Below are 17,663 nucleotides of genomic sequence, written 5' to 3' on the forward strand. Positions count from 1 at the left end.
CATGTGTCAAGTAATCAGCTACTGCCACGACGCGTCGTCTCCCAGTCAGGTGCAATGGAATTGATAAACTCCAAGACCTTCCCAGGTTTTGCAGACCAGATCTCACTGGGTTGCAAGCAACCACTATTTAGAAATCTTTGCCTGCGCGTGTATAAAGCACCACAACTGCAAAGCAGATGTTCCGAGGTTTCACGTTCCGTATTACAGAAACGACAGATATCACTCTGAATATGGCCAATATTTTTCAAGTGATACCTGCTCGGGCAGTGTCCAGTTACTAGGCCAGTGTATGTACATAGAGCTCTTTTGTTGAGCTCTAAGAGCTTTTTGGTTTTATAAGCATTTGGTGTTATAAATCGTTTTGACTGATTGCAATTTTTGACGTCCATCCAATTGGATATCACCCTCTGCTCAGCCCAGCGTTTCAGATCCATTTTATTTGTACAGTTTGATATACCACAGAATGGTTCTGGGCCAGCAAACTGTAAATTGGAACCACTTTTAGCAAGCCCGTCTGTCATTTCATTTCCTTCAATGCCACAGTGACCTGGAACCCAGTATAAGTTTACTGAATTCCCTTGGCACAGCCTGCGCAGTGAAAGAATGCATTCCCAGACAAGCTTTGAAGTACATTTGTAAGCGCACAATGCTTTTAGCGCAGCTTGACTATCTGAGAAAATACAAATATTTGCATATCTGTATTTTCTCTCAAGGCAGATATTTGCGCATTTCAAAATAGCAAGAATCTCTGCTTGAAACACCGTAGGATAGTGTCCCATCGCCACTGAAATTTGTATTCCAGGGCCGTAGATTCCTGCTCCCGTTTTTATTCCAACTTTTGAGCCATCTGTAAAGAATTTGATTGACCCTTGACGAACAGTGGGACCTCCGACTTCCCAATCTGCACGAGTTGTTTCGTGCAACTTGTAAGGAACATCATGGTTCTCCACAGGTTTCATCCAGTCTTTAATCATTTTCATTACTGGCCTATTTTGGAAGTATTGTGAAATGCTCAGGTGACCTACAAGATCACCTGGCATAAACTTTTCAACTCGTTCAAGTCTCAGCAATTCCTTTTCTGCTTCTAATTGCACGTACTCGTGCAAAGGTAGCAGATTGAGAATCGCATCTAAAGCTTTTGATGGAGTGCTTCGCATCGCTCCTGTAACAGCAATGGACGCAAGACGTTGAATTTTCGCAAGATTCGATTGTGTGGTAGCCTCTTTTGTTTTTGGCCACCAGACAAACGAAGCATACGTCACTTTTGGGCGGATTATGGCAGTATAAATCCACATTATCATTTTTGGTTTCAAGCCCCACTTCCTGCCAATAGTTTTGGAGCATAACCAGAACGCACTTGTTGCCTTACCGATCACGGACTCAATTTGAGCATTCCAGTTCAGTTTAGCATCCAGTATCAAACCTAAGTATTTGACTCGATCACTAGGATGAATTTGTATCCCTCCAAGCCGAAAAGCTTTAAGGTTGATCTTCCTTCTCCTAGTGAAAGGGACAATTACGACTTTTGACGGGTTGATGCTAAGGCCCTCCTTAATACACCATGAATGTGTATAGTTTAGGGCCCTTTGCATTCACTCCGAAACAGTTTCGTCATACTTTCCTCTCACTATTATGACTATATCGTCTGCAAAGCCCACAACTTCGAAACCTTGCATAGATTGTTGCACAAATTCGGTTCCGGGTCATTTGGCCGAACGCCATTTGGCCGAATGCCATTTGGCCGAATGCCGTTTGGCCGAACGCCATTTGGCCGAAAGGGTCATTTGGCCGAATGCCGTTTGTTCGAAAAATGAATGATGAGCTTAAGTGACCATGCCACCGTTCTCAGCCTCAGTATAACTTGAAATAACAGCCTATGAGTCAAAGAAGGAAAAATCTTTGATAAAATATAGGCAGTTTCAACGACAACTAAGCCCTGAATATCAAAACTAGAAAGAATAGCCTATTATTAAAAGAAGGAAATATTTCTGATGATCATATTGGCAATTGGAATGTCGAAAACTTCTTCTGATTTCTTTTGATTCGGCCAACCGGCATTCGGCCAGATGGCATTCGGCCAAATGGCGTTCGGCCAAACGGCATTCGGCCAAACGGCGTTCGGCCAAATGGCCGGACACCCAGAAATTCATCTACGAATTTCTTCAATTTTTTTTAATAAAGATTGCTCCAGATTTTTTTCAACGCAATAATTTTGAATACCTATCATGAATTTTCTCAAAAATTCTTGGATTTATTTTTTAGAAAATGATTCACGGATTCATTAGGAATCAGAAATTCAGAACCCCTTCAATTTTTTTCTGAAGCTTTCTAAAAAAATGCTTTAGAAATTCTACAAGAGATTATTAAGGAAATTTCCAACATTTCTTCACATTCCCTTAGATATTTCGTCAAGACATTTCTCTTCCAAGGATTTCTTAAGAAACTCGTAGAAAATCCTCCAAGAATTCTGTCAGATTTTTACGGAAAGGCTAGAAGACATTCTTGCAGAAATTCCTACAGAAATTCACACGTAGATTTCATCAGAAATTCCGCCGGCTATTCCGGGTTCTAGGAATTCATTCGAAAAACTGTTTCGGATTTTCAAGGGAATTTCACAGGATTTTTTTTTATCAAAAATATCTCAGATAAGGAAGTGGAACCATCTCGGCAGGAGTCCTATTTTGGGCACTTTTCTGCTATAACTCAGTCAATTATGAACCAATTGTCACACTTTTTGGAACGCAATGAGATACGTATAGTATCTAACCGTGTACAAAATTTCAAGTCAATTGGTTTGGAATTGACTGAGTTACAGCGAAGAGTGCCCAAAATACCGACCGCTGCCCAAGTGGTTCGCTACCCTATAAAATCAACCATGTGACAAAACCGAAACTTTCACACCATCTACCGTAACCTTCTGAGCCAGTATGCAACAGCGTCTTACCGGACGACATTTTCCGTGCACGGCTGGTGGAATGCTTCTTAAGGATTACGTTTTCTATCCTATCCAAAGGCTAGTGAACTGTCGTTATCCGCGCAAACGCATCGTGCTTCCATATAGACGCGAGACAATTGTGCGCACAGTGATGGGAGAGGTTCTACGTCCCTCGGCGTGCCTCTAGAAACCTTTTTTTTTTTTAAAAAAAAAGAACTCTTCCTGTTGGTGATGTATATATTCTATTATGTTCATGGAGCTCCCAACTTTTCTTCAATTTGATTTTGGAAGCTACAGTACTCAATTTAAGAACCTAATTCTTGCGAGAAAGACTCATATTTCCAATCAAAGCACAGCCGTCATACAACATTCATCTCAAATGAAATCGCAGCACTCAGTTAGATTGGATCATCGATTTGATTCCTCACTTTGTCATTCTGGCACTGAGAACAGAGATACATGAGCAGTGTTGGTAAACTCACACTCAAAGCACACTCATGAACCGCTCCTGCGTGAGCAAACTCGCATGCGATTCTGAATCATTTTCTCACGCGCGAGAATTTCATGCAAAATCTCGCTCTCACGAGTCAAGCGCCGAAATCTCGTTCGCTTGTAAAACGAATCCAAATCAATTTGAACGACATTTAATGGTGTTGTACGCTAGATTTGCTTTTGTTCTATCATACAATCCTAAATACTTCGATATAAATATTAAGAGCACCAAGAAATAAACCAATGAGTGAAATCATGAGTCAACTCATGCATGATTTTTTCGGCGGTGAGTTTGGCGAGTCAAGAATCGCGCGTGAAACAACTCAACCATGAGTTTTGAGAATTTGAGTTTTTTACCAACACTGTACATGAGCAGTAATATTCTTTCTGGCAGCCTATTTAATGCACCCATAGATAACGAAAGTGCACCATAGAAAAACAAAAATGCACCATAAATAATTAAGTAATGTACCGATAAAATGCACAGCATTCTCCATAAATAAATATAAATGTTCCATAATAAATTAAAAATGTAGCGGTAAACCAAAAAAATTTCTAGTTAAAAATGAAACATTGTATCAATAAAAAATTAAATAAAACACCATAAACAAATAAGTTTGCTCCATAAAAAATAATAAAAACATCCATAAATAATGAACATTTGCTCCATAATTATACCATATTTGCTCCATAAAAAAATGAAATTGCACCATCAATATAATCAAATTGCACCATAAACAAATTGTAAATTTCACCACAAAGAATGTAAAAGCTACATAAATTTAATCTTATTGTACCATTGCTGCAGTGTCCAACGACATATAGTTTTAGGATGTGGGTGGGATAATGTTAATATGAAAAGTAAGAAGAAAATAAACAGAAACCATGTACCGAAGCACGCATCTATGATAGAACGACTTAAAAGATGGAAACACTATGAATGCAATTTACCGGATAATCGCTTGCTGTTCGAACTCGCTAACGCTCACGGGATAACATCTCCGTTTGCATTATACCGGGCAATTTCATGGATTTGTGGATTACCTATAACCGAATCGACACAGTTACAACGCATCCACAGGCTACGCCGCATGTATTAAAAGAATCCGCATTTTGAAAGAAGGGTTAACCCTTGGAGTTTACATAATATGTAATGTAAATATATTATATTTATTAATGATTTCAATTTGATCGGAAAAATGATCAAAAAATGAATCCATGTTTTATATAATTATAAAATAAACTAAGTATCCTGATAACAACTGACGTTCTTTTTATTAGATTCTTTTTAGATTATCAGGAGGAGCAGATAACGGGTTTGGTGGTCTAGTGGCTACCGCTTCTGATTCGTATGCAGAAGGTCATGGGTTCAATCCCTGGCCCGTTCCTTTCATCCTACTTTATATCTTTCTATCCACTTTCTCTCGCTCTCTCTTCTCTACATATACAACTAATGTATATTCATATGTTCATAGTCTTCACTAGAACCAGAAACGAATTGGAAAAAAGTCGTTTCCCTCATTTCCAACTTCTTCTCACAGCACAGTATATATAACGCCTACAAGTTATGCAACCAAAGCGTGCTGTGCCGCTTGACCTTATTCACCTTATTCACCACACAATCTATCACGAACACTATAAAAATAACCCCTATTCATGGATCACATCCGTGCTGGTTGTGGGGATGCAGAGGTGATCTCGGTCTTTAGTAGCAACAACCAGCACACTAGAATGTTAGAACATTCCTTTCCCTTCCTAACTGACTATAAGGACGTGGCCGGCGCCGTTATTGATCAAGAATGTATGAGCTGCTTAAATTGCACTTTTAGAATAAGTGGAGTGTCCCAGCCCTTATGAATTTGGATCCCAGTGCAATTGGTACCAGCTCAGATCAATCACGGAGGAGCAACCATTGACATGTATAGTCAGATTTGATTTTTTTTTTAATTTAGGCAGAAGGTGCAGAATATAGCCTTTTAAATTCCACATATTACTATATACTTACATATTTCCAGTGCTACTAGCCATTGAAATACTGCTAATGATGCAGAATTTGATTAATTTTTGTAGATTTTGCATTCTTTGAGGTAAAATTTATAGTTTGTTAATGGTGCAATTTGATGATATTTATGGTGCAATTTTAATTTTTTATGGAGCAAATATGGTATAGTTATGGAGCAAATGTTCATTATTTATGGGTATTTTTATTATTTTTTATGGAGCAAACTTATTTGTTTATGGTGTTTTATTTAATTTTTTATTGATACAATGTTTCATTTTTAACTAGAAAATCTTTTGGTTTACCGCTACATTTTTAATTTATTATGGAACATTTCTATTTATTTATGGAGAAAGCTGTGCATTTTGTCGGTACATTGCTTAATTATTTATGGTGCATTTTGATTTTCCTATGGTGCATTTTGTAATTATTATGGCCGCAATAACCTTTTACCATTCTTTCTTCTTTCAAATCGTCCCCCCTATCAAAAGAAAACATGATAAACACTCGTATCAATTTGATTTGAAATCACTAGACGAGCGTAGTACACGCTACTTGAAATAATGAGCTCACAGGAAATGGATTAAAAACGGCTTGTGTTTAAATATGAGTTTATCGCTCTCCCTTCTTGGCAAATCTTGGGACAAATCCTGATTCTTAGCTAAGCGTTTTACGAGAACTTTCACAATTATAAACTTAGAGCTTCCTCTGTTGATGACCGTTGTAATACATGCGTATATCGGACACAGAGACAATTTGCCCAAGAAAGTCAAGGGAATTTCCATAACGAAAAGTTCCAGGACCCAGGGATGGAAAATGATGAAGATTGCAGCTGAGCAGACACAAACCAAAACAAACAAACTCGTGAACAACAAGGCCCCGAGAATACTCGCACTTCTTTATTCGTGAGTAAACGAAGCTGGTCAGCACTCGCATGTGATTCACGAAGCTTCGTGTGTTTTTTGCATTTTGACGAAAAACGCATTTTAACGACTGACAGTGCTGCTTTTCAGGAACAATGAAGCATAAAGCTTTAGTTTATGTTGGATAATCACTTGATTTGCTATTATAACCACAACAAAATGCACTTCCCGCACCTCCACTAGTTCTTCATGAATAAAAGCTCATGAGTGTTTCTGTTTTTGTTTTGCTTCTTACTCACGAAACAGGCGGATGCGAATAAAATCGCACACTGTTTACTCTCGGAATCGTGAGTAAGCCTTGTGTTGGCTTTACACTCGCGAATTGCTTCATGAGGAGAGTAATTCCACCACTACAGCTATATGGACTATGTGTAGAAAAGAGTTTCTCTGCTTTGAAAGACGAATCCTTTGCAACTCATGCATCTCTCGCTGATGGTTGATAAGCCCAAAGATACTTTATGCCTAATGACATCTATTCCGTTTTCAAAGCGAGAAGATTCTAAATATCAGCACTGCGGTTTGAATATTTTTTCTGTATTCAATCTTAAACTATTCATAGAATAAAATTAAGAACATTTTAAAGTTTTCAATGCGACATATTTCTCAAACGTTAACGATTTTTCAACACAACAATAAATTCCGATCCAGACAATCATGAACACCAGTCTGAGGTTAGAGCCTAAACGAATCAGACTGCCATCAGAACAGCTGCTCCTGAATTGTTTCCCACCCGTTTATTTCTGCGAAGTGTTGTGATTAGGTTGCGAAGCAAAATTTAAACGGAAGTCGGAGGATAGAAAATTCAAACCATAAAGGTTCCTGGTAAACCAAATTCCCAAACCCCCAGCATGGGCAGAACAGACACACGTTGGTTGGTTGTTGGGAGGACGATATTGGGTGCGGTTGACTCGGTTCCATTATTAAACGTTCCGTTCGTTCTTCCGCTTCTGATGCTGCTGCTGGTCGACTGGCTTGCGGCGGACTCGGACCTGCAAGGAAGCGAAGCCTACCACGCCATAAGGAGAAAAGAACCACCAGCGCAGCGCAACACAGACAGCGCGCTATCCAACCCAGCTCGAACGATTCGGAAGTTCTTATCGCCGTTTGCCAGCATTTCGGGAGTAATCATTTATTGAAGTTTATTGTGCCAAGTTGGCAATATGTGTGTTGCTGCTGCTGGTGGCAGTGCCTTAACCAAGAACGAGAAAATTGCGAACTGCAGCGAATATGGAAATCTGGAACGTTATGGTTTTGTGTGAGAAACGTTGTTTTTTTCGGCGGTCGCAAATGGGAGGAAAAAGATTGTTCGGATTATGAGAAGTTATGAGGTGATTTTGGTTATTTTTTGGTTCCATAAGTAAACAAACACTTCAGTGCACGGTGTGTAGAGATCGCAGCTTGTTATTATTTCTTATTTCTCTTGTTTTCCTCTTACTTTCCAATAAGGAACAGTTGGCAACGATTGCGAAATACAAACTTTCTATCCTGAGCACCTACGGTGGTACAGAGGACCGAATTGAAAGATCTTGCCCCTTGCTCGCCAGCGTCTTGACCTGTGGTTAGGTCAAATTTCTGTCGAATTACTTTATTTCGCTGTTGAGGCTGCACTGCCATGAACATCTGGATCATCCTCTGCTGCGATGTTCTGCTGGGTTCCAATCTAACGCTTGCTTGCATATTCGTTTCCGCACCTGCGTAGAGTATGGCTGATCCACATCCGCTTCCGCTCCCAAATTTCTGTTGTATTCGGCCTTTGATGACATTGATGATGGGACGCCACGTTGAAGATACTGTTGTGAGGCCACCATGCTCGAATTATATGCCGCAAGCATCTATTGATGGAGACCTGCAGCAGTTGAACGTTCTCCGCTGATACACACCAAGTTTCACTGAAGTACGTCGACTAATTTGGTTGTTTTTCTATATATTTTTTAACCTCGCAAAAGCAACTCTTGCCTTCTTGATGCATGTACCGCCCCTATGCCGATCTTAGATGTTAGGATTCCGGATGAAATTCCTTGAGAAATCCCAGGAGAAATTCCGGAAAAAAGTTCTGAGAACACCGGGAAAACATGGGGAGTATTCATGGTGGAGTCCCAGTAGAAACAATGATCTTTCTCTGTTGATTTCTTAATGGTTTGTTGAGCCGCATTTCCTCGGTGGACAGACGCTCGGGAAGTTCCTTCTCAATCTAACTGAACACAGAAGAACAACAGTGCCCATGCTGCAGACAACACTTAGCTTGCGGTCTATGTCATCGATTGACTCGTGTAAGTATGAGGTAGGAACTTTTGGTGACCAGAGCTATGTCGGACGCTCCTTATCAACTCACCATTTTGCAACTCAGCAGAAATGGTTTGAGAAATTCTAGCTTTAATTGCAGTGGAATTCCTAGAAATAATTTCTAGAAGAATCCATACAGGAATAACGGACGAAATCATAAGAGGAATTCCTGAAGCAATGCCAAGAGATATTTTTTGAAGGAATAACAAGAGGAACCCCCGAGAAATCCACAGAAGGTATCTCATAAGTAAATCCAGAGAAAAGCCCTGGAGAAATCATCCGAGTAGTACATGTTTTTTGTGTTATTTCTGGTGAAATATCTGAAACAAAATTCTAGAAATATCCGGTATGTCGTGCCATTTGGCGGACATTTCCCGGCTTGGTTTCTATTTAGGCGCCATCGTCCACGAGCACATCCTATCGGGCCGAACATAGCCAACAGAATCCTCAGGTGCTCTGTTTTCTCTTTCTCTTCCCACGTTCAATAAGCTGCATATTATTGAGCAGACTAAAACGATTCCGAAGATTGGCTTTTTATAGTTGCTATCAACTTCGGCAGTCACCTCTTCGAGTCAGAATTTACTGCAGTCTGAGTCTCTCGTAGTCTACACCTTAAGTTTAATTAATCATCTTTTCTTGTTTAATTACGGGATTGAAAGTTACTGTTATTTATTAAAAAATCTCGGCACTTCTTAAGATAATGAGTAACCTATCATCTTAAGGAGTGCCGAGATTTATTAATAAACAACATTTTCCATTTGACTATTAACCATCCCTAGAACACTTCACGTAGAAATTTCTAGAAAAAGTCATGTAAGAATACCAACAAGAATTTCTACAGAAATCCCAGCAGGAGATTCTGGATGAATTCCAGAGATACTACATGCACGGGAAAAAATTCGTTGCCGGATCCATGACTAAAATGTTATGAAATCATAAAACTTGTCGCTTCATGATATTGTAACTGCAAGTCATGATATCGTGACGTTAGCAACGATTATCATGAATAATAATAACTGATTCCATGAACAAAAGCCATGGCCGTCAAAAGCGTTATGAAAACGCTCGTTTTCATAAATTGAATACCATAAAACTCAGTCATGGTAGCATGGCTCTGAGTCATAAAACTATGACGCTGAGTCATCTCAACCAGACGCTGAGTCGTATAAACATAACGCAGAGTCATAAAATCATGAATCACAACAAACGAATTTGGGCACTGTAAGCGTTACGCAAACTCTCGCGCAGAATCACCTACGCCATTTTTGTCACTTCTGTCAAGGCGCCTTTTGTGAGCGGCAGTGTTTTCCGGTGAGATTTTTTTTTTGGTTCTCGAAAAAGTGTAGTGAATTGTTTTTACTTAAATAGTAGTAAACTATATAATTATTGAACTACATTCCAGAAGTTGAAAGTGAAAAAACTCCATATTGCGGCACAAAACTCCGGCCAGCTTCATCAGCAGCAGAACAATCAAGCTCAAGAACTAATCAAATTCGATCGAAAGTGGATACATTCGTAAACAAGAATGAGGGTGAAATATCATAATCATGAGTACTTCTTATTCCATGAAGGCGAATCATGATTACAGCATGCATGCTTCATAGTATCATGACTCTATGTACGGCATTTTGCTAATAAAACGGGCATCATTATTGACAAATACCAGAATCATTAAAATTACTTCAATATTCAGGAACCTTGTTCATGATTTCAGAGTGCGTGCTTCACGATAACATGACCTTAAATGCCACTTTGCACCAATTAATCCGATAGTATAAATTACAAATACTAGAATCATGCATACTGCTTATGTTTTTATAACATTAGGTAATAAATTTAGAACATGCTTTATGATAACATGACCAGTACTACCATTTTTCGCAAATCGATCCAGTACCATAAATGACAAATACTTGCACCATGAGTAATGCTCAAGCTTTCATAAATTTAGTTCATAGTGTGAGTACGTACTTCATGATAATATGAACCGACTTACCAAATTTCGCTAATAAAACTGGAACCAAAAATGACAACTACTAGTTCTATGAATACCGCTTCTGGTTTTATGAATCTAGTTAATAGTTCTGGTATTCATGGGCATGATATCATGACTTAACTTACAAATTTTTGTCAATAAATATGAAAAACGTAACGCCAAGGTGATGTTACGGCAACATGAGTCATGAAATTATTATCTTTTTTGTGGTGTATATTTATAACATGAAAACACACATTTTACGCGAAATCATGACTCATTTAGCAGGTTTCAAGCAGCGGATTTTTTCCCGTGTGAAGAATGCCTCTAAAAAATCTTAGGGAAAAATCTGATGAAACAGAAATTTTTGGAGGAATCGCAAAACGAATTTCAAAAGAAATCCCACAACGAACACTGACTTTCTGCCAATTGTTTTCCTTTTTTTTCATATTTTATAAAGTCGGCTGAAGTCAGGCTTTAAACTTCAAGAAAGTGTGAAAAGACGCAAAAACTTCTAGTGGCCACAGAAACAAAATCAAAACTAGAGATTTTATCTAATTCCCGTCTAGCTAAGCACCGACCGATAATGATCGAGTTTAATCTGGCATCTCATTCAATGCCTCATGGCCAATTTGGTTTCAATTACTAATTTATTAATTAGTTTCCGGATCAGGTAAAAAAATATTGTGAAATAACTACATTTTCCTTAAAATAGTATAATTGAATAATTGTCCCTCGAATTCTGTTTCCGTCTAGTCCATTAGATTTCGTACAACCTGAATTTAGTTTTCGGCATATGGTCAAAAATTCTGATTTGGCCGTAGGTGCTTATTCGAAAATTCGGTCAAATTCTTCGAAAAAATTTCATCTTGTAAGTGGAGTGAAATTGAAACGTGAAATTTCGCGTAATTTTTCGATTTCCAGTGGGAGGTCATTAGCAAGGGGTAGTTGGAATATCTGTAACTTTTGGCTATCTTGGGCCAGTAGTATATCCTAAGTATCGCAGTATGTGTTAAAAGATCAAGCTTCGATACAAATGAAGCACAACTTCTTCGAACTTTGATTACGCTTATGAAGAGGAACTGTTCAGTCGGAATTCCTCCGTTATGCCTACACATTCCCATGAAAGTCATGATGTCTGTCTTAGAGTGTAAACAGTTCCAACTAGCATGCATGTTTGCAACCCATGGCATCGGTTCATTCGAATGAAATGAAACCAAATACTGAAGAGAGCATTCCTGGGAAATTTCCCAGACAGACACGAGCTCTGGAAAAGGATAATAAATGCTATTCGGTGACTTCGTACGAAACTCCTACACCAATGCCAGTCGATTTTTTGTTCAGTTCAGATATTTCCAAACCAAAAAGGGTATGTCTGCTGGAGCATGATTTCCCAGAACTGTACTCAATTTAATTGTTCGAGTTTCGGAAGCGTAAAAATCGAAATGAAGTCTTTCCCCGCTGTTTAATTAAAATGCATCTCTAAGCCATAAAAGTTCTGGAAAACATTGTGATGTCCAAATACATTCGGTCTCTCTTTCTGTGTTACATACAAACGGAATCAATTTCCGTTTGTTTGCCATGGTACGGCGCCTGCAGCCAAGACATATCACTGCTCATAAATTTTCCGGTACGTTCGAACAAAGAATATATACAATCGCATAGCCTCTCGTTCCTTCCAATCCTAGTAAGGTATCCAAGGTAATAGCATAAAAATTGCAATCACCACTGCATTCAGTAGTGTGCTACCACCATCCATTATGGCCGATCATAAATTGCCGTCGATTAAATATTCCTGACCGGTGGCCTCTGTTCCGGACCCCTCCAGTAAACTTATTCACACAAATGGGTTTCCTTCTATTGGCATCGGCATCGGAATCGTGTCAGAAGATTGGCACAAAGTCAACACTTTGTGGTCCGGCAACACATCCGGATGTTCACTTTTTCTTCGTTGCGTTGCGGTCTGGTGGTAAAGGATCCTCTGTCTGTGTTGTGCCTATCTAATGGACTTATCATAAATTTGCCAGCCTTCAATGGCTAGTTAGAACACCGCACGAAAGCTTTCTTGGTCTTGGCACATAAATTCCAGGCTGCAAATTGAAACAAGCCCTTATAGGTAAATATAAACTATGGTCTGTTCCAAGCTGCACGAACTGCTGGAGAGACCCGATAAATGGATTTACTTTTCCCACGAATTGAGGTTTAATATTTTTTACGGAATGCTGCTACTGCTCACTTTGCTACCCAAATAGTCGCAGGAAACTGCAGCGTAAGCATCCCCTCCTAAGTCATGTGATTTCAATCGTAGGAAATTGCATTATTTCCTGCCGAGTGGCGCTGAGTGCTTACGGTGCTATAAACGAAAAAAAAAATGTGAAACGGTAAAAGCGATTATTTATGCTTATAAGGTGCAGAAGTGTTTCTCAGGTTTGGAAAGTACTTTGTGGAATATTTTCGTCCAACTGCAACAGTGAAGGTTCTCTTTGAACTGAAGCTGAACTCAAAGCCAGCGTAAAGTACCTACGTTCACTTTGCTTTTCTTTTAAATTTTAGACATGTGTTTCTCTTCCTACTTGTACTAGTTTACAGTGTTCTTTTTGTAGATTTTTCTCTACGCCTTACTGAAAAACCGCCAACTCGCTTGAAATGGATGTTTGACCCTCATCAAATTTAAAAGGTTTAATCGTTTCAAATTGATAAAAAAAACCTTTTCTTAGTTACGTTTCCGTTACGTTCTGTGTACAAAAACAATGGTGTGCTGGTGTAATGCTGCAGATTGCTTGAGCTTGAGCTCGATTGACCACCCGTGGATGCTACTCCAGTATCGCCAGACTAGCTACACTCACACAAGGAACCAATGAGATCTCTGCCGGGGACCAGCAGACATCTTCAGTGTGTGAGCGATGGTGATCTTCTATTTTTAGGCGGCAATGGCGCCTGCCACGTCAGATTGCAGGTCAATGTGGGGAAGGAGAAACGAGTGATGATTGCAATCGTTTGTATCCACAGCAGACCGAATATACCTCACTGCGTCTGCACAAATTCATGCGGATGTTAGAGTGTTGGTGGGATATGGTTGACAGAGGGTTCACACATTGGTGCATGTGAAGCTAATGCGGCACAGTTCGCTTGATTGCATAACACGTATGCGTTATCTGATATATTGACACTGTGCTGTGAAAGTTGGAAGAGAAACGGCTTTTCAACCATTTCTGGTTCAAGCGATGACTATGAACATATTAAACATGAGTTGAATATTTGTAGGAAATTTTGTAGGGGTTCAGTAGGGAGAAAATCTAAAATAAATTAGTGGAGATTCTTATAGATTTACTCCACAGACTTGTTCTGGAATTCCTCTAATGATTTTTGTAGGAATACCTGTATGGATTCGTCTTAGACTTTCTGGTGGGATTTCTCCAGAAGTTCTTTTTGCGTTTCCTCCACGAATTTCTGCGGGATTTTTTTTTGAAATTTCTGCTGTTGTTTCTCCAGGCATTGTTCCGGAGATTTCTTTAAAAATCTCTTCAGATATTTCTATAAAAATCTTTATGTGATCCCTCCACAATTTTTTCTTGGTATTTCTTCAGTGACTATAGCTGGGATTTCTCCAAAAATTATTTTTGGAATTCCAGCAGGAATGAACTTCTGCAAGAACTCCTCTAGGAATGTACAGTCGAGACTCCTATAAGATCACTGATCGGGGGGCGCTTATGTATGTTAAGACATAGCGCAATGCTCTCTTCGTCAAAAGATCTACCATATAAAACTTTGGTTCAAATGATTAGTTGGTAACTTGTTCGCTAGAGGCACCATCAACATTTAGATGCCAAATTGCACTACAGGAACTATATCAGATTGTCAAGCAAACGATACGATATGCGACAGCTCACGACCACTAGGTGCAGAATTCCAAAACAAGCATTTAATTTTATGTAAGTCTTAGTCAGTCGAATCAACCGCTACCGACACTACTTATCTACATCTTTAATGTATTCATTCCAGATTCCTAACGAGTTTCTGGAAAAGTTATTTGGACGTTTTTCTATCAATATTCTTGACATATTCCCAGTTAGAATCCAATGGATTTCTTCAGTGAACAATCTAATCTTTCCTCATTGCAGTGCATAACTAAAATCGTTATCTTAGAATCAATTAACACCTTTTTTCCCCTTTCTTATCCTCCACAGTTACCAAATTCATCCGTATCGGAATTGCCGACAAGAATGACAATCCACCGTACTTCGACAAGGCCCTCTACGAGGCGGAGGTTGACGAAAACGAGGACATCCAGCACACGGTCCTCACCGTCACCGCCAAGGATCACGATGAGTGTAAGTATTTAGTAGCACAGTAGCACCTGAAGGCACAAGCATCGCATCGTTTGCCAAAAATAGTGCCGCAACTACCGCGCGTAAATCCTCAAACAATTGTCAAACATAAATTCGCCCAACAAGCGAACCAAAACAAAAACTTCTCCCTGTGAAGAACCCCTAAGGCCCAGCGGCACATCAAAACACACACACTTTATGATGTTGAAATTTGTTGTTCTGAAGTTTTCAACAAACGGCACCGACATGCACCCTTTACTCACCCGGTCCAAATTTAGCTTCCATAACGAAAACGAAAAAAAAATATCGCACAAAACTGAAATTCATTTATCGTTCCACTTCGGCACTATACTGTTTGCAAGGACAATAATGGCCGGTCACCTTCCTCCATGTCGAATGGGGAAATAACAGAGCGCGCTGCCGCGCGTAGTGCCGACTTTCCGGACAATAATAGCCCACATATGAATTGTGCTGGCTGCTGCAGCGCCGCACCGCGCGCATCGTTTTGCTGCTACTGCGGTGTCCTTTTTCTTACGCGGATGCTTCCGGTTCGGTTGGTATGCGGTTGAACGCAAAAAGACCACAGAAAGACAGCTCGTCGTCGCTCGTCTCGTCTCAGCCCAGACCCAGGAAATGGAACTCGAACTGTGTGGACCACTTGGCATGGGGAATGGAGCGTTAGCGTTTGAGGGTGTACCAGGGAAAATACTGGATGCAAATCTTTGATGAGACTATTTTTCTGGTGGTTCATTGAAGGTTTGATGCTTTCGATTGTAGTTCGTTGAGATTAGAGTACAAGAAACTACGATGAACTATCATTATGGACAGGAAGTTTGATCTTTAGAAACTTATACAGTTTGGAGAATTTGAATTGGTTGCCCTTCTGTTGCAGGCCGTTTTGTTCAAGGATAAGTTACTGATTTGAATAAAACGCTCCGAAAACAAGCATATCAGGATGAATATCTACTAGGACTACCCTCACGAATTCCTTCAAGAAACCTTCGGGGATTCTTTCAGGAATGCCTTAAGAAAACCTACCTCCGGGGATTCCTTCAGGAATATCTCAGGGTATTCCTTCTTGAATACCTCCGGGGATTCCTTCAGGAATACCTCTGAGAATTCCTTCAGGCATACCTCCGAGAATTCCTTCAGGAATACCTCTGAGAATTCCTTCAGGAATACCTCCAGGAATGCCTTAAGAAAACCTACCTCCGGGGATTCCTTCGGGTCAGGGGATTCCTTCTCGAATACCTCCGGGGATTCTTTTAGGAATACCTCCGAGAATTCCTTCAGGAATACCTCCGAGAATTCCTTCAGGAATACCTCCGAGAATTCCTTCAGGAATACCTCCAGGGATTCCTTTAGGAATACCTCAGGGGATTCCTTTAGGAATACCTCCGGGGATTCCTTTAGGAATACCTCCGGGGATTCCTTTAGGAATACCTCCGGGGATTCCTTTAGGAATACCTCCGGGAATTCCTTTAGGAATACCTCCGGAGATTCCTTCAGGAATACCTCCGGGGATTCCTTTAGGAATACCTCCGGGGATTCCTTTAGGAATACCTCCGGGGATTCCTTTAGGAATACCTCCGGGGATTCCTTTAGGAATACCTCCGGGGATTCCTTTAGAAATACCTCCGGGGATTCCTTTAGGAATACCTCTGGGGATTCCTTCAGGTATACCTCCGGGGATTCCTTCAGGAATACCTCCGGGGATGCCTTCAGGAATACCTCCGGGGATTCCGTCAGGAATATCTCCGGAGATTTCTTCAGGAATACCTCCGGGGATTCCTTTAGGAATACCTCCGGGGATTCCTTCAGAATTACCTCCAGGGCTTCCTTCAGGAATACCTTCGGAGAGTCCTTCAGGAATACCTCCGAAGATTTCTTCAGGAATACCTCCGCATATTCTTTCAGGAATACTTCCGAAGATTCCTTCAGGAATACCTCCAGGGCTTCCTTCAGGAATACCTCCGGAGATTCCTTCAGAATTACCTCCGGGAATACCTTCAGGAATACCTCCGAGAACTCCTTCAGGAAAACCTTCAGGGGTTCCTTCAGGAATATCTTCGGGGATTCCTTCAGGAATATCTTCGGGGATTCCTTCAGCAATACCTTCGGGGATTCCTTCAGGAATACCTTCGGGGATTCCTTCAGGAATACCTTCGGGGATTCCTTCAGGAATACCTTCGGGGATTCCTTCAGGAATACCTTCGGGGATTCCTTCAGGAATACCTTCGGGGATTCCTTCAGGAATACCTTCGGGGATTCCTTCAGGAATACCTTCTGGGATTCCTTCAGGAATAACTTCGGGGATTCCTTCAGGAATACCTCCGGGGATTCCTTCAGGAATACCTCCGGGGATTCCTTCAGGAATACCTCCGGGGATTCCTTCAGGAATACCTCCGGGGATTCCTCCAGGAATACCTCCGGGGATTCCTTCAGGAATTCCTCCGGGGATTCGTTCAGGAATACCTCCGGGGATTCCTTCAGGAATTCCTCCGGGGATTCCTTCATTAAATTCTCCAAGGATTCGTTCACGAATTTCTCCAGGGATTCCTTCAGGAATATCTCCGGAGATTCTTTCAGGAATATCTCCGGGGATTCTTTCAGGAATATCTCCAGTGATTCCTTCAGGAATATCTCCAGATATTCCTTCAGGAATATCTCCAGATATTCCTTCAGGAATATCTCCAGAGATTCCTTAAAGAAAATCTCCAGGGATTTC

At 40.4% G+C, this 17,663-nt stretch overlaps 1 protein-coding gene across 1 annotated transcript in view; it reads left to right on the forward strand.

Annotated features, from left to right (window-relative positions):
- The window catches only part of LOC109419321 (neural-cadherin), a 132,651-nt gene that overhangs the window by 6,601 nt on the left and 108,387 nt on the right, over window positions 1-17,663 (forward strand). The window contains exon 2 of the mRNA XM_019693557.3: window positions 14,795-14,938. Within this exon, the coding sequence (XP_019549102.1) occupies window positions 14,795-14,938 (144 nt within the window). The remainder of the gene's footprint in view (window positions 1-14,794; window positions 14,939-17,663) is intronic.

Source organism: Aedes albopictus, chromosome 2, assembly GCF_035046485.1.
Source record: "Aedes albopictus strain Foshan chromosome 2, AalbF5, whole genome shotgun sequence".
In the NCBI taxonomy this organism is placed as follows: domain Eukaryota; kingdom Metazoa; phylum Arthropoda; class Insecta; order Diptera; family Culicidae; genus Aedes; species Aedes albopictus.